General features: G+C 40.0%; 1 protein-coding gene across 1 annotated transcript in view; it reads left to right on the top strand.

Annotated features, from left to right (window-relative positions):
- The window catches only part of DCHS2 (dachsous cadherin-related 2), a 346,741-nt gene that overhangs the window by 130,744 nt on the left and 189,354 nt on the right, over positions 1–26,643 (top strand). Inside the window, exon 2 of the mRNA XM_052655032.1 lies at positions 7,480–7,671. Coding sequence (XP_052510992.1) covers positions 7,480–7,671 — 192 coding nt within the window. The remainder of the gene's footprint in view (positions 1–7,479; positions 7,672–26,643) is intronic.

Raw genomic sequence — 26,643 nt, forward strand, 5'->3', positions numbered from 1 at the left:
CTTTTTAATATGCTGTCTAGGTTTGTCAAAGCTTTCCTTCCAAGAAGTAAGCATCTTCTAATTTCATGGCTACAGCCACCATCTGCAGTGGTTTGGGAGCCCAAGAAAAGAAAATCTGTCACCGCTTCCACTGCCATAAAATGATGAGACCAGATGCCATGATCTTAGTTTCTTTAATGCTGAGTTTTAAGCCAGCTTTTCCATTCTGCTCTTCTATCCCTTCAAGAGGCTTTTTAGTTCCTCTTCACTTTTTGCCATTAGGGTGGTATCATCTCCATCTCTGAAGTTTTTAGTATTTATTTTAGCAATCTTGATATCAGATTGTGATTCATCCAGACTGACATTTCACATGATGTGCTCTGCTTTTAGTCACTTCAGAGGAGGTTTAATTAATTGGACGATGTATGAATCTGGGGCACAAGGCCAAGTACTGGAGGAATGTGTGTTGGTTTAATGCCCTGGGGTTGGGTCGGATCACTCAAGGTGCATATTATTTCCTAGGGCTTCTATTACAAATATTCATGAACTTTGTGTCTTAAGAATATAGAAATTTTTGTTGCTCGTAGTTCTGGAGGCTAGAAGAACAAAATCTAGCAGGTCCTTAGTCCCTCCAAGGGCTCTATTGGGAAGTCACTTTGTTTTTTCCAGCTTCTGTCACCTGTAAAGTGCTCCTTGACTTGTAGCCACGTCGCTCCAGTCTTTGTTTCCACGGTCACATTGCTTCCTCCTCTTCTGTCCAAGGAATCTCTCTGCCTCTTTCTTATTAGGACTTTTATCATTGAATTAAAGGTTCATCTGATAAAGTTTATCCAGGATACACTCTTCTCAGAATACTTAATCACAACTTTGGCAATACAATGTAGGATTCACTATTTTATAAAATAAGGTAAAATCACAGTTTCAAAGGATTAGGGGACAGACATGTCTTTTGGGGGCCACCTTTTGTCTTGTGTCTTTTGTATTGGCCACCTTTCAGCCCAATACAGGTAATGAATGTGGATTGAAAAGCCAAGTGGTCCCAAGACTGACCTCCAGAGCACAACAGTATTCAGAAGTCAGAGAGACCACAGAGGTAGTCAGTGAAATGTAGGAGAGAGAGTCAGAGTGTGGTCGCTGATGAAGAAGAGTTTCAGTGAGAAGGAGATGATTAGCTGTGTGAAAGCAGCCGAGTGGTATACAAAATATGGGCCCAATTTTGATTGTTAGATTTGGTAAGACCTTGTCACTGGTGAACTTGCCAAAATTGTATTCAAGAGTGGCATATTTGATTCCATTGTGGTCCCCAGTGCTGAATCCAGCTTCCGTTGAAATATTATAACCCTGGTTTAGCCATCATTGTTGTGCTTAGTCACTCAGTCGTGTCCAACTCTTTCCAACCCCGTGGACTGTAGCCTTCCAGGCTTCTCTGTCCATGGGGGTTCTCCAGGCAAGAACGCTAGAGTGGGTAGCCATGCCCTCCTCCAGGGGGTCTTCACAACACAGGATCAAAGCCAGGTCTCCCACACTGCAGGTGGATTCTTTACTGTCTGAGTTACCAGGCTAGCCCAAGAATACTGGAGTGGGTAGCCTATTCCTTCTCCATGGGATCTTCCTGACCCAGGAATTGAACTGGGGTCTCCTACATTGCAAGTGGATTCTTCAGCAGTTGAGCTACCAGGGAAGCCCTGTTTTAGCTGTTGCATCCGTGACTGGCCAATGTAAAAAGTGCTTCAGTGTATAAAGTTATTTTGCATTTCTTTCTTCTTTTCTATTTGAAGATCTGTGTGTGAGTATGTTTTGTCAGTAACCTTGGTTCTTCAAACTAGGTTATGCTCATGGTAGAGATTTTGGAAATTGTTGCTGTTTTTCAGTCACTAAGTCATGGCCGACTATTTGCGACCCAAGGACTGCAGCATGTCAAACTCCTCTGTCCATCATTATCTCCCAGAGTTTCTTCAAATTCATGTCCATTGAGTGAGTGATGCTTTCAAACCATCTCATCCTCTGCTGTACCCTTATCCTCTTGGCCTTCAGCCTTTCCCAACATCAGGGTCTTTTCCAATGAGTGGGCTCTTTGTATCAGGTGGCCAAAGTATTTGTGTTTAAGCTTCAGCATCAGCCCTTCCAATGAATATTCAGGGTTGACTTCCTTTAGGATTGGCTGGTTTGATCTCCTTGCTGTCAAAGCAAATCTCATAAGTCTTCTCCAGTTTGAATGCCTAGCTTTCTTTATGGTCCAATTTTCACGTCTGTACGTGACTACTTAAAAAATCATAGCTTTGGCTGTATGGACTTTTGTTGGCAATGTGATGTATCTGCTTTTTAATACACTGTCTAGATTTCTCATAACTTTTCTTCCAAGGAGCAAGCATCTTTTAATTTCATTACTGCAGTTACTGTCCACCATGATTTTGGAGCCCAAGAAAATAATATGTGTCATTGCTTCTACTTTTTCCCCTTCCATTTTCCATAAAGTCATGGGACTGGATGCCAAGATCTTAGATTTCTTAATATTGAGTTCCAAGCCAGCTTTTCTCTCTCCTCTTTCACCCTCATCAAGAATCTCTGTAGTTTCTCTTCACTTTATGCTGTTAGAGTGGTATTATCTGCATATTTGAAGTTGTTGATATTTCTCTCAATAGTCTCGATTCAAGCTTGTGATTGATGCAGCCTGGCATTTCACATGATGAACTCTGCATAGAAGTTAAATGAACAGGGTGACAAATATATAATCTTGCTGTACTCCTTTCCTCAATTTGAATAAGTCTGTTCTTCCATGCCAGGTTCTAACTTGCTCTTCTTGACCTGCATGCAAGTTTCGCAGGAAGTAAGGTGGTCTGGTATTCCCATCTCTTTAAGAATTTTCCACAGTTTGCTGTGATCCACAGAGTCAAAGGCTTTAGTGTAGTCAGTGTACTGGAGTGGGGTGCCATTGCCCCTGAATATGTCATGGGAAAAAATGGGAACAATGGCTCTTGAAAACATGTTTTCATAACAGAAAACATGACTGAAACTTCGACTTTTCAACATGACATTTTCATATGGAAAAAATCCTTACCCAGATGTTAAAAAGAAGGAAGCGGTAAAAATTCCTTAAATTTCAGAAGCTAGTGATGGAATCAAGGAGGTGTTGCTATTTTATTAATAGCTTGCATCTTTATAATGTCTCCATCAAATTAGGGAAAGGTCCAACTGGGAGACTGGGAGGGAGAACAGTTTTGAGTCAGAATAAGTTTAAAGTAAAAATTATCAAATTCCTCTCAGTCTAAAGCAGGCAAATTGAGACTGAGAGGAGGAACACAAGGATGTCGTTGAGGGTACTGTGATGTGACTCTTTGAGTAGATTCAAGGACGAGATCCTCCCGAGGTCTCTTCTGCTGCTGCTAAGTCACTTCAGTCGTGGCCAACTCTGTGCGACCCCATAGATGGCAGCCCACCAGGCTTTGCCGTCCCTGGGATTCTCAAGGCAAGAACACTGAAGTGGGTTGCCATTTCCTTCTCCTCTAGATCCCCAATTTAGCCCCACAGGACTGTGATCATAGACTCTATTCAGAAGCTTCTTTCTCTGAAGCAGCTATTTCTTGATGAAAGGGCCCACTGAGCTTATTTACTCAATAGTCAGAATTTTCTCCTAAAGATTTTGCAAAGCCATTTCTATTATTTTAAATAACCTAAATTTTATGTGTAAAGTCAGTGGAAACTGGAAAATGTAGACCTCTTAAAAATGCCAAATTATATGTAGACTTTCAAGACCAATTATTAATGAGTAGGCCACTATTTTTAGGGAGTTGAATAAAGAGAAGAGGAATACTTTTTAATTTCATGATTTGAAACTTAGAGTCTGAACTGATAACATACACTGATACCAGCACTCTTGTCCTACTTTTGCCTCCATATATTTTGCTTGCCACAAGCCCAAATGAGAAAAAGGTCTTGGAATTGGAAATAAGGAAACTCATTTTATACAAGCCATGTTACTTGTTAATATGGGCTGTTATAAGCTGAGAATGAATTTTAGAATTTTAAGTTCATTGTACTTATCTTCTAATCAAGCCAAAGTTATTGAGAGTACCATATGGTTTTAGAAGATATGTTTGGTGTCTTTGGAAACTTGAGGCTGCTAAATCATTAACAGCTGACAGAATGGAGTAGACCAAATGTACTTGGAATTGAGTTCTTTGTAGTGAGGAAGTTTGTGGATTTCCTGGTTCAGCCCATCTGATGAGAAGAATAACTCACAAACATGTTAGCTAGTTGCACAAGATGAATAATTTTGCCTGAGAATATGAGATTGATGAGAGTGAAGATAAATGTAAAGGACTGTGAAAAACATTAAAGAGGGAAATAATATTGCCAATTTTAAAATGTTTCATCAGGTTCAGGGCCAGATAATTCTTTGTTGCAGGGTCTGTTCTTTCATGGTTTAGCTGCATCTCTGGCTTCAACTCCTGAGATGCCAGTAAAACTTTTTCCCCAGTTGTGAAAATCAAAATTGTCTCCAGACAATGCCAAATGCCCTCATGAGGGCAAACTTGTCCCTGAGTGAGATCCACTAGGCGAGGCTATAGAGATAACCCCCGAAGTCACATTACAGTTTCATGGTCAAGATTGAATAGGATGAAGAGGCAGATTTATGAGAATTTGTGCTTATTGAGTATATTATCGGGATGGAATTTCATTTCGTTTCATTTCAGTTCAGTTGCTCAGTCGTGTCCGACTCTTTGCAACCCCATGAATTGCAGCACGCCAGGCCTCCCTGTCCATCACCAACTCCCGGAGTTCACTCAAATTCACATCCATCGAGTGGGTGATGCCATTCAGCCATCTCATCCTCTGTCGTCCCCTTTTCCTCCTGCCCCCAGTCCCTCCCAGCATCAGAGTCTTTTCCAATGAGTCAATTCTTCGCATGAGGCGGCCAAAGTACTGGAGTTTCACCTTCAGCATCATTCCCTCCAAAGAACACCCAGGACTGATCTTTAGGATGGACTGGTTGGATCTCCTTGCAGTCCAAGGGACGCTCAAGACTCTTTTCCAACACCACAGTTCAAAAGCATCAATTCTTTGGTGCTCAGCTTTCTTCACAGTCCAACTCTCACATCCATACCTGACCACTGGAAAAACCATAGCCTTGACTAGACAGACCTTTGTTGGCAAAGTAATGTCTCTGCTTTTTTATATGCTATCTAGGTAACACAATAATTCAGATTTAGCTTCTATTGTATATTGTACTGATGAAAGATAGACTATTTTTTTCAATATAGAGTTTAAATGAGAGCAGTAGGTCTACTAAAAATATGGATAATTAATTGTCTTCTATTTTACCTCCCTCCAAAAAGCCTGACAGAAATATGTAGAACTGCCAAAATGAAATCAGTAGTGGGATGACACTGCGGAGACTGCTTAGGGTATGCCTTTCTGCTTGCTTAAATTTTACTACATAAAGAGGCCACTTGGTGTCTTACATAGTCTCATATGCATGTCTTCATATAGAGACACAGTGGCATTTGAGGCCAAGACTGCATTCACCAAATGCCTGGGCAATCATCAACTTTTCCCGGTCTCCTTCTGAGTTAGGGTGGGGCCATGTAACAAACTGTCCAGTGAAATGTGAGCTGAACCTAACTTATGGGCTGAGGAAGCTAAAAACCAGAGTGTGTCTTCCACTCTTTCCTCCCCTGTCATAGTGGCTTTGGGGGCCTCACCAGAATGCATCCTCTGAACCAAAGAAGGGCTGCTCCGTTTTCATTGTCTCTGTCCCCTACTGTTTGTTTTGGAACGCCTTTTAGTTGGACATTGGACTCCAAGTTGACCTGCTTAATTCTCCTGTTTCCTGGTCGTCACTTTATTCTTCTGTGTTTTGGAGCTCAGCTGGGATTTGGCCATGGGGAGTAGAAGGGCCAGCTAAGACTCAAGAGCACAAGCATCGCTGTCAGTTGCCTTCCTTCATGTTAATGATACTCTGGTGAGAAAACCACATGTTTATGTAGTAAACTTCATATGATGTTACGCGTCATCTAGCAACTTCTGTACTGAATGAGGGCTAGGAATTTGAGGAGTATTTTTCAGTAAATAAAGGATAAAGTGATGAAATGACGGGGGGTGACACTTGAGAGGCAGGATTGCATGATCTTTAGTAGCGGCTAGTCTGCTGTTCAGCTGCATCAATTTGAATCCTAGTTTTGACCCTGAATCCTAGTTTTGACCCTTTTTAGCTGTGTTCTGTGTCTATATATATATATATATATATAGAGAGAGAGAGAGAGAGAGAGAGAGAACGTGTTCTGTAACATATCGTTCTTATTCTTGTTTTTTTCTTTCTCCTTCTTCCTCTTTCTCCTCCTTTTCTTTCTCCTCCTTTTGGTTGATCTTCCCTTCAAGTGCTTCTTTTATTGTCAGTGCTATCTAGATGTTTGTTATCACTAGTTAATTGCATTGCATATCAAAAAAATTACACCAAGCCTATGAGTGCAAGAATGTTTTGAATTCTATTAATAGCCTGTTGTATTTCTAACTGTATACACCAATGGTTAGTATAAATAAGTTAAGTGCTTTCATAATTCTAATTGTTTTCTCTTTTCTACTGGGCATACAGTCACTGCTAGCATAAATGATACTCTGGTTAAAGAGAAAGGTGCGCTTTCCTCTGGGCAGTTTCAGCTCCATGTCAGTGCACCTGCTGGCCAGCAGAACACAGGCTGGATTTCACCCCCACACACCCTGCATGACTGTTTGGGGTCCTGGTGGGGGCATTACCCCCGGAAGGAAATCTGTCCTAGGAAAGTCAAATCTCATGCTCTAAGGTGAATCCTGTTAACTGCATTGGATACTAGTAGTTGTGCCTGGTTTCTTTGTCCTTGTTGCTGTGAAGGTTAAGTGTTAAGCTCATCACTTGAAGGGTTTGAGAATGAGTGGAAATCCACAAGTTATCTGGTGGTGAGCATCTAGATTTAAACCCTTGAGATTAGATGAGATCATATAGGCATAGTGAGTGGAATAAGAAGGCAAATGGACCAAGAAACTCAAACTTTCAGAGATCACATACAAGTACAGGAATGGGCAAAGGAGACTGAAAAGGAGACCTTGAAAAGGGAGGGAGAGAGTGCAGGTGCATTGTCACAGAACGTAAGGGAGAGAGGGAAAACCAAGCCTGCACTTTGGCCACCTGATGTGAAGAGCTGGCTCATTAGAAAAGACCCTGATGCTGGGAAAGATTGAAGGCAGGAGGAGAAGGGGGCCACAGAGGATGAGACAGTTGGATGGCATCACCAACTTGATGGACATGTGTTTGAGCAAACTCCAGGAAATGGTGAAGCACAGGGAAGCCTGGCATGCGTGGTCCATGGGGTCACAAAGAGTTGAACAAGACTGAGTGACAGAACAACACTTTGTGAATAGCTATTTGGACCACTGGGTTGTGCACATTAGGATGCTGATTTGTAGTCCATTGAAAGGCCATGCTGGCATTGCTCTTTCCTCACCGATCAACCTTCTGTCTCCCAGGTGAAAGCCTCCGATGCAGATGCAGGACTCTATGGCTTTGTTGAGTATTTTCTTTATGCTGGATTCCAAAGCTACGAAGCACCTCAAGCATTCCAGATAGACCCGCATGATGGGCGCATCTGTGTTTCTCAAGACACTGACAGGGAAAGAGATCCAGCCACCTATGATCTCTTGGTGAAAGCTAAGGATGGGGTAAGTCTTTATCTGTGAAATTTTACACATACTCAACAGTGAACCACAGTGTGTGCATTTGAGAGTACCAAGGATTAACAATCAACAACTGGCCAATCTTGTTTCATAAATCACTACGTCTTTCCTTTGCTGGAGGGTTTGGAAGCAGACACCAGTGCCGGAGTCCAGCCCCAGTGGATCCAGGGTGATTCGAAGGTGGGGACGGAGTCGGCGTCTTTGGAAAAATACATATTTAATCACAGATATAGAGAGATTAGAAATGGATAGTGTAGTAGGAAGATTAGTGGAGAAAAAGAGGCTGAATAACTTGGATTACGTGAAATAGCATCCATGCTCCAGATGGGAATTCAGCCAGAAAGACGGGAGCAAGAAAGAAGGGACATGGGGGAATCAGTCTTTCTGGAAACTGATCCGATGTCTTTATTTTTGGGTTAGCTTATATACCTTTTGTTACACATAGGGATGAATACAGAGTCACGCGGGGTCAGCAGTCCTGACCTTTATCAAAATCAGGTGCTTCACATAAATGTATAAAAAAGGTACATCATCTTCTGGCCATGAGTGAGACCTGCTGACATTTTATGATCCTTTCTTTCTGATAACCAAAAAAACTTATTTCTTCCAAGGGTGTTTTTTCTTAAACCAGGCACCACCCTCCAAGTAAAGTTACATTCCTATAGGGTGAGGGTGTAGTGAGTTACAATCAAGAAAGGAATTTATTTAACCCAAGGTTAACATGATTAATCTTAAAGGTTAATACTTATTTCTCCTATATGCTTAAAGGTTAATACTTGTTTCTTCCTATATGCTAGTTATATTCATTATAAGGGTAGGGAACATGGAGATTTAGCAGCAAACATCAGCCCAACAAATGAAAATCCTTTCACCAATGTTCCCCTTAAGATCTATTTAGTCTTAAGAAAGTGATAAAGTTACATTTTTACATAGAAAGGACACAGTGATTTATAACAAAGCACAGTGATCTATTACAAAAGAGAAAATTCATTAACTCAAAAAGTCTAGTAATGCTAACATAAAAAACTACTATATTTCCTTTTCTATATTCCACATACATTGATTAATATATTCCCAGGTGCCTAAGGATATGGAGGCCTGGCAGCAATCACTGACTCAACAAGAAGAAAAAGCCCTATGCTAATTAAGACTCTCAAAATACTCCAAAACTCTCTGTGCTGTTTATGGTTGAGAGGTAGTAAACAATCATGTGGCAGGAGTATGGATAATCCTGTCACACAAGCTAGTCTGTCAGCAGAGAGGTTTGACCAGAGACATCCTTGTCCCACCCAGAGCAGGGAATTAGCAGCAATTATTGACACAACAAATGAAAAACCCTTCACCAATATAATTCCTAACCAACCCACTATACTAATAATTTCTAACTCTCCAAAAGAATTTGCCTTTAGTAAGTCTAAAACATCTCATGCCTCTCAGATTGGGAGGCTGTAAACAATCACATGTGGCCAGACAAACCTATACAGGTAAGCTGAAACACTCTTGTCACGCCCAGGAATTTTTATTGCCTTGGAGCTGCATGTTTACTCCTTCTCCGAGAGAAATGGTTATGGGAGAGAGCTCCCTGTAAAATCGGAGGTGTAGGTGAGAGCATAAAACAGACTCTGGTTTTGGGGTAGATGCTCGGGAACAGGGGGTTTCCTGAGGCTTGATCACGCCTTTGTGTATGCCAAGCCTCCTTCCTCATGACCTTTGCCATGGGCGGAGTTCCTCACGCTGGCTCCCGGCACACATATTATTTCATTTGTAAAGAATTCAGTAATAGCTCTAACGAATAATGACTTCTAAAAACACAACTACACTACAGTACTTTAGCAGTAATTCTTTGCCTAATATATATTCCATTTAAAATTTACTGGATTACAAAAAAAGATTACAAACTTTTAATAGTTGGCATGTTCTAATCAAGATCCAAATTAGTCCACAAATGAATTTGATTGCTATATTCCTTAAATTTCAATCTGTAACAGTCAGCCCTCCACCTATTCCCCCTCACCTTTTTTCCTACTTAATTATTTTTGGAAAAAATCTGATCAATTGGCCTATAAAATTTCCATATTCTAAATAAGGTTGATTGCATCACTGAGATTCATTTAATTTTTCTTTTATCACAGTTTCTATAAAATGGCATTTTGAGCTAGAGACAGATGAATTTTGGCTTTATTCATGTGGTGCTCTGTGCTTCTTATTGCATCAGCAGGCACATGCCATTATTTCATTAGGGGTTTCAGTGGGGCGAGTTTTGAATTCTGTTTTTTTTGCATTTATTATCTGAAATTCTTCAGTTAAGAAGAATGTTCTCTCATCAACCATTTGATTGGTCTGAAGTATAATTCTTCAAGAAAGGCAGGATCAGTTCAGTTCAGTTGCTCAGTCGTGTCGGACTCTTTGCGACCCCATGAATTGCAGCATGCCAGGCCTCCCTGTCTATCACCAACTCCCAGAGTTCACTCAAACCCACGTCCATCGAGTTGGTGATGCCATCCGGCCATCTCATCCTCTGTCCTCCCCTTCTCCTCCTGCCCCCAATCCCTCCCAGCATCAGAGGCTTTTCCAATGAGTCAACTCTTCGCATGAGGTGGCCAAAGTACTGGAGCTTCAGCTTTAGCATCATTCCTTCAAAAGAACACCCAGGACTCATCTCCTTTAGAATGGACTGGTTGGATCTCCTTGCAGTCCAAGGGACTCTCAAGAGTCTTCTCCAACACCACAGTTCAAAAGCATCAATTCTTTGGCACTCAGCTTTCTTCACAATCTGACTCTCAAATCCATACATGACCTCTGGAAAAACCATAGCCTTGACTAGATGGACCTTTGTTGGCAAAGTAATGTCTCTGCTTTTGAATATGCTATCAAGGTTGGTCATAACTTTCCTTCCAAGGAGTAAGTGTCTTTTAATTCATGGCTGCAGTCACCACCTGCAGTGATTTTGGAGCCCCCCAAAATAAAGTCTGACACTGTTTCCACTGTTTCCCCATCTACTTCCCATGAAGTGATGGGACCGGATGCCATGATCTTCATTTTCTGAATGTTGAGCTTTAAGCCAACTTTTTCACTCTCCTCTTTCACTTTCATCAAGAGGCTTTTTAGTTCCTCTTCACTTTCTGCCATAAGGGTGGTGTCATCTGCATATCTGAGGTTATTGAGATTTCTCCCAGCAATCTTGATTCCAGCTTGTGCTTCTTCCAGCCCAGTGTTTCTCCTTATATACATAGAAGTTAAATAAGCAGGGTTACAATACACAGCCTTGACGTACTCCTTTTCCTATTTGGAACCAGTCTGTTGTTCCAAGTCCAGTTCTAACTGTTGCTTCCTGACCTGCATATAGGTTTCTCAAGAGGCAAGTCAGGTGGTCTGGTATTTCCATCTCTTTCAGAATTTTCCACAGTTTATTGTGACCCACACAGTCAAAGGCTTCGGCATAGTCAGTATAGTGCTTGATTATTTCACTTTATTTTATCAGTTTTTAAAATAATGAGTCGATGCATTTACTGTCTTCAAACATTACTGATGATTTTTTTCTTACTTTGATTATAAATTCTTGATTTTTTTTTTTTTTGGTATATTTGATGTGTTTCATTCATTGCTCTGATAAGAAATCCACCAGCAATGCAGGAGAGCCCAGTTCGATTTCTGGGTTGGGTAGAAGCCAACCCAGAAGAAGGGATAGGCTTCCCACTCCAGTATTATTGGGCTTCTCTCATGACTCTGACAGTAAAGAATCTGCCTGCAAGGCAGGAGACCTGGTCTTGATCCCTGGGTTGGGAAGACGCAGGAGGAATATCTTCTGGAGGAAGTCATGACAACCTAGTCCGGTATTCTTGCCTGGAGAATTGCCGTGAACAGAGGTACCTGGTGGGCTACAGTGCACAGGGTCACAAAGAGTTGGACATGACTGAGTGACTGAACCACAGTACAGTAAATACATTGCTGACTTGGTCCTCTCTAATGTTCATGTTAATTGACCATTGTCTGAGCCACCAGGGAAACCCTAAGATCTATAGGGGCACCTTTGATTTGGCTCTTGTTTTTTTCGGGTGATCTTTTAAACTAACATATAAAGTACATATAGAAGATTGCACAAATCATTGAATGTACAGCTCAATGGATTTTTTGCAAAATGAAAGCATGTGCATAGAAGCCCCTCTCTTGGCCCCATACTGTGACCATCCCTCCTGCCCTTTAAGGATAATCTCTATTGATTTCTACCACCAAACATTACCTGTTTTTAAGCTTTCAGTGAATGATTTCATAAAGTACGTGTTTTTATTGTTTCTTTTGCAGGATGTTATTTGTGAACATCACTCATGCGATTGTATGTAGCAGTAGTTCATTCATTCTCATTGGTTTGTAGTATTCTTTTATGTGAATTTACAGCCATTTTTATCTGTTTTGTAATTGATGGAATCCATTTTAGGCTTTGGCAGGTGGGATTTCTATTCACTGTTATACATGTAATTTATTGAACAAATGTAAGCATTTGTATTGGGCATATATTTAGCATGGAATTACTACATTATCAGAAAATCAAACAACTTTTCAAAATAGTTTTACCAATTTATACTCTCACCAATTTCATTTGTTCCATATCCTCCCCAACATTTGATATTTAGTGTCATTTTAGTGATAGCAGTTCTGTACCTGCATGGTGGTGGTCACATTGGGGCGTACATTTCCTTGATGACTAGTGAATTAATATATTTAATTTTCATTTATAAAATTATAAATGAAAATTTTTATTTATTTTTCATGTATTTATTGGCTATTTCTATAACTGGTTTTATGAAGTCTAATTCTTTCCCCATCTTATCTTATACTGTTGACTTCTTTTGTTATTGATTTGTATGAATTCTTTAAATTTCTGGCATGCATCTATTTTCTCCAGTTCTGTAACTTGCCTCTTTTTTTCCTTAATGGAGTTTTTTGAGGAATAATAATTCTTAATTCCAATATAACTCAGTTTATCCATTTGTTTCCCTTTACAGCCAATACTTTTTTCTGCCCCTTTAAGAAGTATTTGCTTATACTAGGGACATTAAGGGCTTCCCTGGTGGCTCAGACTGTAAAGAATCTGCCTGCAGTGCCAGAAACTCGAGTTAGATCCCTGGGTCAGGAAGATAGCCTGGAGGAAGAATGGCTACCCACTCCAGTATTCTTGCCTGGAGAATACCTTTGACAGAGGAGACTGGCAGGCCATGGTCCATAGGGTCACAAAGGGTTGGACACAACTGAAGTGACTTAGCACAGTGCACAGGGACATTAAGCTATTTTCTTTCAAAGATTTCATTGCTTTAACTTTTGCACTTATTCTTTCAGTCTCATGGGAGGAACTTTCATATTTTCCCAGTGTGGACATTCGGTTGGCCCAGCACCATTTGCTGAAATGGGCAGCTCACTGTGTGTAGTGTCACCTCTGTCATAAATCATGTGATTATATGTATGTGTCTACTTCCAGACACACTTTTTTTTTTTTTCACTTATTTGTCTCCCTTTGTACTAGCTATATATTCTCTTGGTTATTTAGCTTTATAATGGGTCATGATATCATGTATTTTTTTAGCTTTGTCCATTTTCAAGATTGCTTTGGTTGTCCCTGATCATTCTACATTTTCAAGTACATTTTAGGTGTAGCTTATTCAATTTTCCATTACAGTGCAGCAAAGATAGCCTTCTATATGCATTATCCTGTGCATTCTCTTTACATAGTCTGTTTTAGAGACTTTCCTAAATTTTTTTATCTGCTTTAGATCCACTTATGTAGATCAGTACTGATAATACCTTTCTGGTCTAATTTTTAAAATTAGTGGGAGAAGCTACATACATAAGACATGAAATGATGGAACAAATGAGTCTAAATTTATTTATTACAAGTATTTTCATCATAGGGGATTGATTGAATGTAAAAGTAGGAAGTCAAGAGGTACCTGCAGTAACAGGCAAGTTTGGCCTTGGAGTACAAAATGAAGCAGGGCCAAAGCTAACAGAGTTTTGTCAAGAGAGCATCCTGGTCAGAGCAAATGCCCCCTTCAACAACACAAAAGATGACTCTACACATAGACATCATCATATGGTCAATACTGAAATCAAACTGATTACATTTCTTTGCAGCCCAAGATAGAGAAACTTTATACAGTCAGCAAAAATAATAGCTGGTGCTGACTGTGATCCAGATCATGAACTCCTTATTACAAAATTCAGGCTTAAATTGAAGAAAGTAGGGAAAACCACTAGGCCATTCAGGTATGACCTAAATCAAACCCCTTATTATTATACAGTGGAGGTGATGAATAGATTCAAGGTATTAGATCTGGTAGACAGACTGCCTGAAAAACTGTGGAGGGAGGTTCATAACATTGTACAGGAGGCAGTGACCAAAACCATCCAAGAAAAAAAGTAATGCAAGAAGGCAAAGTTGTTGTCTGAGAAGTCTTTATGAATTGCTGAGAAAAGAAGAAAAGCCAAAGGCAAGGAAGAAAGGGAAAGATATGCCCAACTGAATGCAGAGTTACAGATAACAGCAAGGAGAGATTAGAAGGCCTTCTTAACGGAACAATGCAAAGAAATTGAGGACAAGAATAGAATGGGAAAGACTAGAAATCTCTTCAAGAAATTTGGAGATATCAAGGCAAAATTTCATGTAAGGATGGGCACAATAAAGGACAGAAATGGCAAGGGCCTAATAGAAGCAGAAGAGATTAAGAAGAAGTGGCAAGAATACATAGAAGAACTATACCAAAAAAAGTCTTTATGAACTGGATCACCACAATAATGTAGTCACTTATGTAGAGCCAGACATCTTAGAGTGTGAAGTCAAGTGGGACTTAGGAACCATTACTATGAACAAAGCTAGTGGAGATGATGGAATTCTGGCTGAATTATTTAAAATCCTAAAAGATGATGCTGTTAAAGTGATACAGCAAATTTGAAAACCTCAGCTGGAGCCACAGGACTAGAAAAGGTCACTTTTCATTCCAATCTCAAAAAAGGGCAATGCCAAAGAATGCTCAAACTACTGTGCAGCGGTGCTCATTTCACATGCTAGTAAGTTATGCTCAAAATCCTTCAAGCTAGGCTTCAGCAGTGCATGAACCATGAACTAGGTTTAGAAAAGGCAGAGGAGCCATGGATCAAATTGCCAACATTGGCTGGATCATAGGGTAAGCAAGGGAATTCTAGAAAAACATCTACTTCTGCCTTGTTGATGATGCTAAAGCTTTTGACTGTGTGTATCACAACAAATTGGAAAGTTCTTAATGAAATGGGAATACCAGACCATCTTACCTCAGTTCAGTCACTCAGTCATGTCTGACTCTTCGCAACCCCGTGGACTGCAGCATGCCAGGCTTCCCTGTCCAGCACCAACTCATGGAGTTTACTCAAACTCGTGTCAATTGAGTCAGTGATGCCATCCAACCATCTCACCTCTGGCATCCCCTTCTCCTCCTGTCTTCAGTCTTTTCCAGCATCAGGGTCTTTTCCAATGAGTCAGTTCTTCTAATCAGGTGGCCAAAGTATTGGAGCTTCAGCTTCACCATTTGTCCTTCCAATGAATATTCAGGACTGATTTCCTTTAGGATTAACTGGTTTGATCTCCTTCCAGTCCAAGGGACTCTCAAGAGTCTTCTTCAACACCATCTTACCTGTGTCGTGAGAATCTTGTATGCAGGTCAAGAAGCAAAGTGAACTGGGCATGGAATAACTGAGTGGTTCAGAATTGGAAAAGGAGTATGGCAAGGCTATCTATTGTCACCCTGCATATTTAACTTCTATCATGTGAAATGCTGGGCTTTATGAATCACAAGCTGGAATCAAAATTGCCATGAGAAATGTCAACAACCCCAGATACACTGATTATACCACTCTAGAGGCAGAAAGTGAAAAGTGCCTCTTGATAGGGTGAAAGAGGAGAGTGAAACACGTGTATACCTGTGGTGGATTCATGTTGATGTATGGCAAAACCAATACAATATTTTAAAGTAATTAACTTCCAATTAAAATAAATAAATTTATATTTTTAAAAACTCAACATTAAAAAAACTAAGATCAAGGCATCCAGTCCCATCGCATCATGTCAAATCGATGGGGAAAAAGTGGCAACAGTGGCAGATTTGTTTTCTTGAGCTCAAAAGTCACCATGTATGGTGACTGCAGCCATGAAATTAGGAGACACTTACCCCTTGGAAAGAAAGCTATGATAAACTCAGACAGCATGTTAAAAAGTAGAGACATCACTTTGCTGACAAAGTCATATAGTCAAAGCTATGGTTTGCCCAGTGGTCATGTATGAGTGTGAGAGTTAGACTGTAGAGAAGGCTGTGTGCCAAAGGATTTATGCTTTTGAGTTGTGGTGCTAACGAAGACTCCAGAGTCCCTTGGAATGCGAGGAGATCAAACTAGTTAAGCCTAAAGAAAACTACCCCTGAGTGTTCATTGGAAGGACTGACGCTGAAGCTGAAGCTCCAATACTTTGGCCACCTGTTGTGAAGAGCTGACTCATTGGAAAAGACCTGATGCTGGGAAAGATTGAGGGCAATAGGATAAGGGGGCGGCAGAAGATGAAATGGTTAGATAGCATCACTGGTTCAATGGATATGAACTTGGGCAAACTCCAGGAGATGGTGAGGGACAGGGAGGCCTGATGTGCTGCAGTCCATGGGGTTTCAAAGAGTCTGACACGAGTTAGTGACTGAACAATGAACAACAACATTCATGTAGAAACTAACTAGAAGGAAAGCCATTTAACTCAATGAAAGTACCATGGTCTACTTGTTTAGATTTTACCAACCCCTGTATATGTGGTTTCAGGAATGTTTTGCTTCTATGTTAGAAAAGCAATGGGAACCAAAAACAATAGCAGACAGAGGAGTTTTGATTAATTTAAGTCTATGTGATTATTTAAACCTCAATATATGCATATAGAAATATTTACCCAAGCCTTCAGAAATATATTATTAATAGACTTTGTGACAGTTGTAAAAGGCATCCTAGGATTAAATAACCAGTTTAAATCTAATGCTGCAGTAGTTGAACATCTGTTTCTTTTTTATTTTGTTTTGTTTTGCTTTTTTATTGAAAAAAAGAAATATATTTTAATTCCAACTTTATGTCATTTGATGCATTAGCTACAAGATACTATATTTTGATTAATTAAACGTAGCAGTGGGACATGAGAAAAGTTCTAGAACCTCTTTATCTGAAGGACTTATTTGTACTTGTTTTCTTTTATTTATTTATTTATTTTCATTTTTAAAATTTTTATTTTTTACTTTACAATACTGTATTGGCTTTGCCATACATCAGGATGAATCTGCCACAGGTGTACATAAGTTCCCACTCCTAAACCCCCCTCCCACCTCCCTCCCCATACCATCCCTCTGGGTTATCCCAATGCACTAGCCCCAGGCATTCTGTATCCTGCATCGAACCTAGACTGGCGATTCGTTTTTATATGATATTATACATGTTTCAATGCCATTCTCCCAAATCATCCTGCCCTCTCCCTCTCCCACAGAGTCCAAAAGTCTGTTCTATACATCTGTGTCTCTTTTGCTGTCTCGCATACAGGGTTATCGTTACCATCTTTGTAAATTCCATATATATGTGTTAGTATACTGTATTGGTGTTTTTTTTTTTTTTCTGGCTTACTTCACTCTGTATAATCAGCTCCAGTTTCATCCACCTCATTAGAACTGATTCAAATGTATTCTTTTAATGGCTGAGTAATACTCCATTGTGTATATGTACCACAGCTTTCTTATCCATTCATCTGCTGATGGACATCTAGGTTGCTTCCATGTCCTGGCTATTATAAACAGTGCTGTGATGAACATTGGGGTACACGTGTCTCTTTCAATTCTAGTTTCTTCGGTGTATGCCCAGCAGTGGAATTGCTGGGTCATAAGGCAGTTCTATTTGCAGATTTTTAAGGAATCTCCACACTGTTCTCCATAGTGGCTGTACTAGTTTGCATTCCCACCAACAGTGTAAGAGGGTTCCCTTTTCTCCACACCCTCTCCAGCATTAATTGTTTGTAGATTTTTGGATCACAGCCATTCTGACTGGTGTGAAATGGTACCTCATTGTGGTTTTGATTTGCATTTCTCTGATAATGAGTGATGTTGAGAATCTTTTCATGTGTTTGTTAGCCATCTGTATGTCTTCTTTGGAGAAATGTCTATTTAGTTCTTTGGCCCATTTTTTGATTGGGTCGTTTATTTTTCTGGAATTGAGCTGCATGAGTTGCTTGTATATTTATGAGATTAGTTGTTTGTCAGTTGCTTCATTTGCTATTATTTTCTCCCATTCCAAAGGCTGTCTTTTCACCTTGCTTATATTTTCCTTTGTTGTGCAGAAGCTCTTAAGTTCAATTAGATCCCATTTGTTTATTTTTGCTTTTATTTCCAATATTCTGGGAGGTGGATCATAGAGGATCCTGCTGTGATTTATGTCGGAAAGTGTTTTGCCTATGTTCTCCTCTAGGAGTTTTATAGTTTCTGGTCTTACATTTAGATCTTTAATCCATTTTGAGTTTATTTTTGTGTATGGTGTTAGAAAGTGTTCTAGTTTCATTCTTTGACAAGTGGTTGACCAGTTTTCCCAGCACCACTTGTTAAAGAGATTGTCTTTAATCCATTGTATATTCTTGTCTCCTTTGTCAAAGATAAGGTGTCCATAGGTGTGTGGATTTATCTCTGGACTTTCTATTTTGTTCCATTGGTTTATATTTCTGTCTTTGTGACAGTACCATACTGTCTTGATGACTGTGGCTTTGTAGTAGAGCCTGAAGTCAGGCAGGTTGATTCCTCCAGTTCCATTCTTCTTTCTCAAGATTTCTTTGGCTATTCGAGGTTTTTTGTATTTCCATACAAATTGTGAAATTATTTGTTCTAGCTCTGTGAAAAATACCGCTGGTAGCTTGATAGGGATTGCATTGAATCTATAGATTGCTTTGGGTAGTATACTCATTTTCACTATATTGATTCTTCCTCTCCATGAACATGGTATATTTCTCCATCTATTAGTGTCCTCTTTGATTTCTTTCACCAGTGTTTTATAGTTTTCTATATATAGGTCTTTTGTTTCTTTAGGTAGACATATTCCTAAGTATTTTATTCTTTTCATTGCAATGGTGAATGGAATTGTTTCTTTAATTTCTTTTTCTACTTTCTCATTATTAGTGTATAGGAATGCAAGGGATTTCTGTGTGTTGTGTTGATTTTATATCCTGCAACTTTACTGTATTCATTGATTAGCTCTAGTAATTTTCTGGTGGAGTCTTTAGGGTTTTGTGTGTAGAGGATCATGTCATCTGCAAACGTGAGAGTTTTACTTCTTCTTTTCCAATTTGGATTCCTTTCTTTTTCTGCTCTGATTGCTCTGGCCAAAACTTCCAGAACTTTGTTGAATAGTAGTTGTGAAAGTGGGCACCCTTGTCTTGTTCCTGACTTTAGGGGAAATGCTTTCAATTTTTCACCATTGAGGATAATGTTTGCTGTGGGTTTGTCATATATAGCTTTTATTATGTTGAGGTATGTTCTTTCTACTCCTGCTTTCTGGAGAGCTTTTATCATAAATGGATGTTGAATTTTGTCAAAGGCTTTCTCTGCATCTATTGAGATAATCATATGGCTTTTATTTTTCAATTTGTAAATGTGGTGAATTACATTGATTGATTTGCAGATATTGAAGAATCCTTGCATCCCTGGGATAAAGCCCACTTGGTCATGGTGTATGATCTTTTTAATGTGTTGTTGGATTCTGATTGCTAGAATTTTGTTAAGGATTTTTGCATCTATGTTCATCAGTGATATTGGCCTATAGTTTTCTTTTTTTGTGGCATCTTTGTCAGGTTTTGGTATTAGGGTGATGGTGGCCTCATAGAATGAGTTTGGAAGTTTACCTTCCTCTGCAATTTTCTGGAAGAGTTTGAGTAGGATCAGTGTTAGCTCTTCTCTAAACTTTTGGTACAATTCAGCTGTGAAGCCGTCTGGACCTGGGCTTTTGTTTGCTGGAAGATTTCTGATTACAGTTTCAATTTCCGTGCTTGTGATGGGTCTGTTAAGATTTTCTATTTCTTCCTGGTTCAGTTTTGGAAAGTTGTACTTTTCTAAGAATTCGTCCATTTCTTCCACGTTGTCCATTTTATTGGCATATAATTGCTGATAGTAGTCTCTTATGATCCTTTGTATTTCTGTGTTGTCTGCTGTGATCTCTCCATTTTCATTTCTAATTTTATTGATTTGATTTTTCTCCCTTTGTTTCTTGATGAGTCTGGCTAATGGTTTGTCAATTTTATTTATCCTCTCCAAGAACCAGCTTTTGGCTTTGTTGATTTTTGCTATGGTCTCTTTTGTTTCTTTTGCATTTATTTCTGCCCTAATTTTTAAGATTTCTTTCCTTCTACTAACTCTGAGGTTCTCCATTTCTTCCTTTTCTAGTTGCTTTAGGTGTAGAGTTAGGTTATTTATTTAACTTTTTTCTTGTTTCTTGAGGTATGCCTGTAATGCTATGAACTTTCCCCTTAGCACTACTTTTATAGTGTCCCATGGGTTTTGGGTTGTTGTGTTTTCATTTTTATTCATTTCTATGCATATTTTGATTTCTTTTTTGATTTCTTCTGTGATTTGTTGGTTATTCAGAGGCGTGTTGTTCAGCCTCCATATGTTGGAATTTTTAATAGTTTTTCTCCTGTAATTGAGATCTAATCTTACTGCATTATAGTCAGAAAAGATGCTTGGAATGATTTCAATTTTTTTGAATTTATCAAGGCTAGATTTATGGCCCAGGATGTGATCTATCCTGGAGAAGCTTCCATGAGCACTTGAGAAAAAGGTGAAATTCATTGTTTTGGGGTGAAATGTCCTATAGATATAAATTAGGTCTAACTGGTCTACTGTATTATTTAAAGTTTGCATTTCTTTGTTAATTTTCTGTTTAGTTGATCTATCCATAGGTGTGAGTGGGGTATTAAAGTCTCCCACTATTATCGTGTTATTGTTAATTCCCCCTTTCATTCTTGTTAGCATTTGTCTTACATATTGCGGTGCTCCTATGTTGGGTGCATATATATTTATAATTGTTATATCTTCTTCTTGGATTGATCCTTTGATCATTATGTAGTGACCTTCTTTGTCTCTTTTCACAGCCTTTGTCTTAAAGTCTATTTTATCTGATGTGAGTATTGCTGCTCCTGCTTTCTTTTGGTCTCTATTTGTGTGGTATATCTTTTTCCAGCCCTTCACTTTCAGTCTGTATGTGTCCCTTGTTTTGAGGTGGGTCTCTTGTAGACACCATATATAGGGATCTTGTTTTTGTATCCATTCAGCCAGTCTTTGCCTTTTGGTTGGGGCATTAAACCCATTTACATTTCAGGTAATTATTGATAAGTATGGTCCCATTGCCATTTACTTTATTGTTTTGGGTTTGGGTTTCTACACTTTTTTTTTATATTTCCTGTCTAGAGAATATCCTTTAGGATTTGTTGGAAAACTGGTTTGGTGGTGCTGAATTCTCTCAGCTTTTGCTTGTCTGTAAAGCTTTTGATTTCTCCTTCATATTTGAATGAGATCCTTGCTGGGTGCAATAATCTGGGCTGTAGGTTATTTTCTTTCATCACTTTAAGTATGTCTTGCCTTTCCCTCCTGGCCTGAAGGGTTTCTATTGAAAGATCAGCTGTAATCCTTATGGGAATCCCCTTGTGTGTTATTTTTTGTTTTTCCCTTGCTGCTTTTAATATTTGTTCTTTGTGTTTGATCTTTGTTAATTTGATTAATATGTGTCTTGGGGTGTTTCGCCTTGGGTTTATCCTGTTTGGAACTCTCTGGGTTTCTTGGACTTGGGTGATTATTTCCTTCCCCATTTTAGGGAAGTTTTCAACTATTATCTCAAGTATTTTCTCATGGTCTTTCTTTTGGTCTTCTTCTTCTGGGACTCCTATAATTCGAATGTTGGAGCGTTTCATATTGTCCTGGAGGTCTCTGAGATTGTCCTCATTTCTTTTAATTCGTTTTTCTTTTTTCCTTTCTGCTTCATTTATTTCTACCATTCTGTCTTCTATTTCACTAATCCTATTTTCTGCCTCCATTATTCTACTATTTGTTGCCTCCAGAGTGTTTCTGATCTCATTTATTGCATTATTAATTATATATTGACTCTTTTTTATTTCTTCTAGGTCCTTGTTAAACCTTTCTTGCATCTTCTCAGTCCTTGTCTCCAGGCTATTTATATGTGATTCCATTTTTATTTCAAGATTTTGGATCATTTTCACTATCATTATTTGGAATTCTTTGTCTGGTAGATTCCCTATCTCTTCCTCTTTGGTTTGGTTTGGTGGGCATTTATCCTGTTCCTTTATCTGCTGGGTATTCCTCTGTCTCTTCATCCTGTTTATATTGCTGTGTTTGGGGTGGCCTTTCTGTATTCTGGCAGTTTGTGTAGTTCTCTTTATTGTAGAGTTTCCTCACTGTGGGTGGGTTTGTATCAGTGGCTTGTCAGGGTTTCTTGGTTAGGGAAGCTTGTGTCGGCGTTCTGGTGGGTGGAGCTGGATTTCTTCTCTCTGGAGTGCAATGACATGTCCAGTAATGATTTATGAGATGTCAGTGGTTTTGGAGTAACTTTGAGTTGCCTGTATATTGAAGCTCAGGGCTGTGTTCCTGAGTTGCTGGAGAATTTGTGTGGTATGTCTTGCTCTGGAACTTGTTGGCCCTTGGGTGATGCTTGGTTTCAGTGTAGGTATGGAGGCGTTTGATGAGCTCCTATCGATTAATGTTCCCTGGAGTCAGGAGTTCTCTGATGTTCTCAGGATTTGGACTTAAGCCTCCTGCTTCTGGTTTTCAGTTTTATTTTTACAGTTGTCTCAAGACTTGCCCTTCTATACCACACCATTGATAAAACATCTAGGTTAAAGATGAAAAGTTTCTCCACATTGAGGGACACCCAGAGAGGTTCACAGAGTTACATGGAGAAGAGAAGAGGGAGGGGGCAGTTGGAGGTGACCTGAGTGAGATGAGGTGGAATCAAAAGAGGAGAGAGCTAGCTAGCCAGTAATCACTTCCTTATGATTGCTCCACAGTCTGGACCGCTCAGAGATGTTCATGGAATTATATAGAGAGGAGGAGAGGGAAGAAGGAGACAAAGGTGGTCAGGAGGATAAAAGGGGAATGAAAAGGAGAGAGACAGATCCAGCCCGTAGTCAGTTCCCTGAGAGTTCTCCACCGTCTGGAACACAGAGATTGACAGAGTTGGGTAGAGAAGAGAAGGGGGAGGGAGGAGACAGGGGCACTCTAGTGGAGAACAAGGACAGTCCAAGGGAAGAGAGAGGAGTCAGGCCAGTAATCTCACTCTCAAGTATAAATGGGTACTGAAGATTGGGTTTTTGAAGGTACAAAATTGATAACAAATACCAAAAAACAAATATTAAAAATCTAGAGTAGAGGTTGGATTTTCAAAAATACAATATTAAAAAATAGAAGAAGAAGAAAAAAGAAAAAAAAGTCACAAGAATTATTAAAAAAAAAGTAATAAAAAATAAAAATATATATGAAGTTTGCTTTAAAAATAGGGTCTTTTTTGGGGGGGGGAAGTAATAGTAGGTTGTAAAAATGAAAACTAAAGGAGAAATAGAGGACTTAAAAATTAAAAAGTGTTAAGAAAAAGAAGAAGAAAAAGAAAAGAATAAATAACCATCAAAAAAAAAAGAATGATCATAAAAATGATAAACATATATCTAGGACTTTTTCTGGTGTTGTTGTGGGCAGTGTGGGGTCAGTTCATTTTCGGATAGTTCCTTGGTCCGGCTTGTATTTCTCAAGATCTATAGGCCCTTTCCTATGTAGTGGGTACCAACGACAGGATTTTAATCTATTGCACCTGTCACTTCCAAGGCGGTTCCCTCTGTTTTAGCTTCTTCCATTTGCTGGTCTCTTCAGTGTCCGATTTCCACCCTGACACAAGCGGGGGCGTGGTGGACAGATTTTTTTAGGCTCACTTGTTCAGTCGCGCTGTTGGGAGGGAGGGATGCTGCAAACAAATAACACTGGCGAGTGCTTGCAGTGTCCCAGCCACGCTGGGCCTGCCCGGGCTGACGGTGCACACAGCTCAGGCTCTGAGGCCGGCCCTGGGCTGCATGCACCTCCCAGGTCTAAGCCGCTCAGGCTCAGGCACTCAGGTAGTCCCCAGAGGCGCAGACTGGTTGGGCCTGCGTTTTGTGCCCTTCCCAGGTCCAAGTAGCTCAGGTGTTTGGCGAGCACGGTCGCTGTGACTTATCACCTCTCCCATCCCTGCTGTTCAGTTTTCTGGGTGTACCGCTGGCATACTTTCTCAGGCGGATGATGACTGTCCAGAACCCCAAGAAGTCTTAGTTAGCAAAGAAGCCTGTTTGCAGTTTCATAGGTAATGTCTCTCTGGGGCTGCGATTGCCCCCTTCCTGCCTTTCCGACTCTGGCTGCCTGTCACTGGAGGGGGATGGTCTGCTGCCCACTAATTCTGTTCCGTCCTTTGTTCTGTGCGCGGTCCTGGTGGTGTCTTATGTTAGAGCTTTTTGCGTGGTAGCCATCCCACAGCCTGGTTTGCTAGCCCAAGTTAGCTCGCTCTGGTTACGCTCAGGGCATTTGGGGCATTCGGGCCCAATCCTTGTAAAGCAATGCAGCCCGCACCTCCCTGCCCAGCCCCCGCTTGCTGATGGCGGATGCAGGCGTCTGCGCTGCTTCTCCACTGGGGGAGTTACCGTTGGCTCGTAATCTGTGGGTTTTAATTATTTATTTATTTTTCCTCCCTGTTATCTTGCCCTCTGTGCTTCCAAGGCTCGCCACAGACTCGGCAGTGAGAGTGTTTCCTAGTGTTTGGAAACTTCTCTCTTTTTAAGACTCCTTTCCTGGGACTAAGCTCCCTTCCTACCTCTTTTGTCTCCTTTTTTGTCTTTTATATTTTTTCCTACCTGTTTTCGAAGACAATGAGGTGCTTTTTTGGGTGCCTGATGTTCTCTGCCAGCATTCAGAAGTTGTTTTGTGGAATTTACTCAGCGTTGAAATGTTCTTTTGATGAATTTATGTGGGAGAAAGTGGTCTCCCCATCCTATTCCTCTGCCACCTTAGGACCGCCCTCAAACATCTGTTTCTAATTAGTTGGTTATCTTAATAGAAATAAGATCACTTGATGCCAGAAATTTTTTATTGCCAAAAAAAGGAGTGCATCAATTAGGAACATTGGCAGTAGAATAAAAAAAAAATCAATCTAGATATTTAATTTAAACCTCCTTGCCTATTTCTTTCTGCTTCCATTGAAACCTACTCTACACATTTACTCTGTGAAAAATTCTTTATTTCCCTCTCAGCTCACCAATCTCTATTGCAAAATTCAAGTTCCTCTTTAACCACACCATCCCTCCATAAAGCTTTCCCAGACTGAACAAAAGAGATGCTTCCATTCTCCAGCTATAAAAGGTATTTGATTGTCAGGATAACTAAGAAAGTGTGTAAGACTATGTAGCAGCTTTTGCTAGTTTTTAGAAGTTAAAGAAGAGACCTTCTTCAAGTTCAAGATAGCTACGGTCTATATGTTTGTGTTCCCCTCAAATTCATATTTTGAAATCCTAAAACCCAAGGTGATATTAAGAGATGGAGCCTTGGGGAGGTGATTAGGTCATGGAGGTGGACCCCTCATGAATGGAATCATTCTTTTCTTGTGAAAGAAGCCCAAGAGAGCTCCTCAGCATCTCTGCTGTCTGAGGACACAGCAAGAAGTCTTGGGCTTCACCAGAAACCAGCCATGTTGGCATCTTAATTGCAGACTTCTAGCCTCTAGAACTGTAAGAAATAAAGTTACATTGTTTATAAGCCATCCCTCTATGGTATTTTGTTATAGACAATGGCATATGTGAGTATTCTGTATAATATTGTATGTATATATTCCTCTATAAAAACTCTTTGTTTTGTAGATGGAAAACCCTCCAACACAGTACAACACACTCTTGTTTTGTTGGGATAGAAACTCCTGTGGGGACTTCATCCTCTTGTTAAGGTGACATCCTAAGCCCAGCTCTGTTATAGATGGCACCTGGTCTGCACCCTTCCTGGCTTAATATAGATTTTATTATTATTCGTATATGAGTAAGGAGATGGCTGCCATTGAAAAAAGAGTTTATTATACTCACAGATCCCAAGAGGAGGGGCATGCCACATTATGAGAGGGCGTGTACATAGTGTATGCACAATGGAAAGCACTGGGGTCAATCAGGAAGCAGAGGAAAGAGGAAAACTTTGGGTAAGGGTCTTTGTTGTGGTTTTGGAGGGAAGGAATGGGAGAGGCAGAATAAGCAGGCCTAAGATTAGCTAGATTGAATAGTTGCAGTAGCCTGAGGCATAAAGGCTGTCTCTAGTTACCTGGTACCTAGCTAGGGGGTGATTAGGACAATTGATTATGGGGTGATTAGGGCAGGTGAAGGGGCTTCCCAGGTAGCCTAGTGATAAAGAATCTGTCTCCCAATGCAGGAGTTAGCAGAGCCGGCGGTTATGGGGTGATCAGCCCAGAGTGTAGAGAGCCAGTACAGGAGGTGGTTGAGAGTGTTGTTTACATTGGAAAGGCACACTTGCCTGATCCTGGCAGCCCCTCCAGGACAATCAAGGCCGCAGATGTCAAAGCATCAGGATATAGAAAAAGAAGATGCAGCCAGTGCAGACTTTTCCCAGAAAGGATGTCAGAGGGCTGACGAGAACCCTGGTAGGTATCAGAACACACAAAATAAAATCTTTGCAGCTATCTTGTCTTGCTCCAATTTCTTGGAAGTAACATCCAAAGGTATGGAGGGAATTCACTACTCAGTTTAACTTTTGGCCCATTGTAGCATCTTAAATCATCAGAGAAAGTTTTTGTCATGGCTTATGGGCTGCTCTCAGCATTTTCTTCTCCTTTGTGTTAAGTCCCAGGTTCCCCAGTAAGATTCAC

This window comes from Budorcas taxicolor, chromosome 17 (assembly GCF_023091745.1).
Source record: "Budorcas taxicolor isolate Tak-1 chromosome 17, Takin1.1, whole genome shotgun sequence".
NCBI lineage: Eukaryota > Metazoa > Chordata > Mammalia > Artiodactyla > Bovidae > Budorcas > Budorcas taxicolor.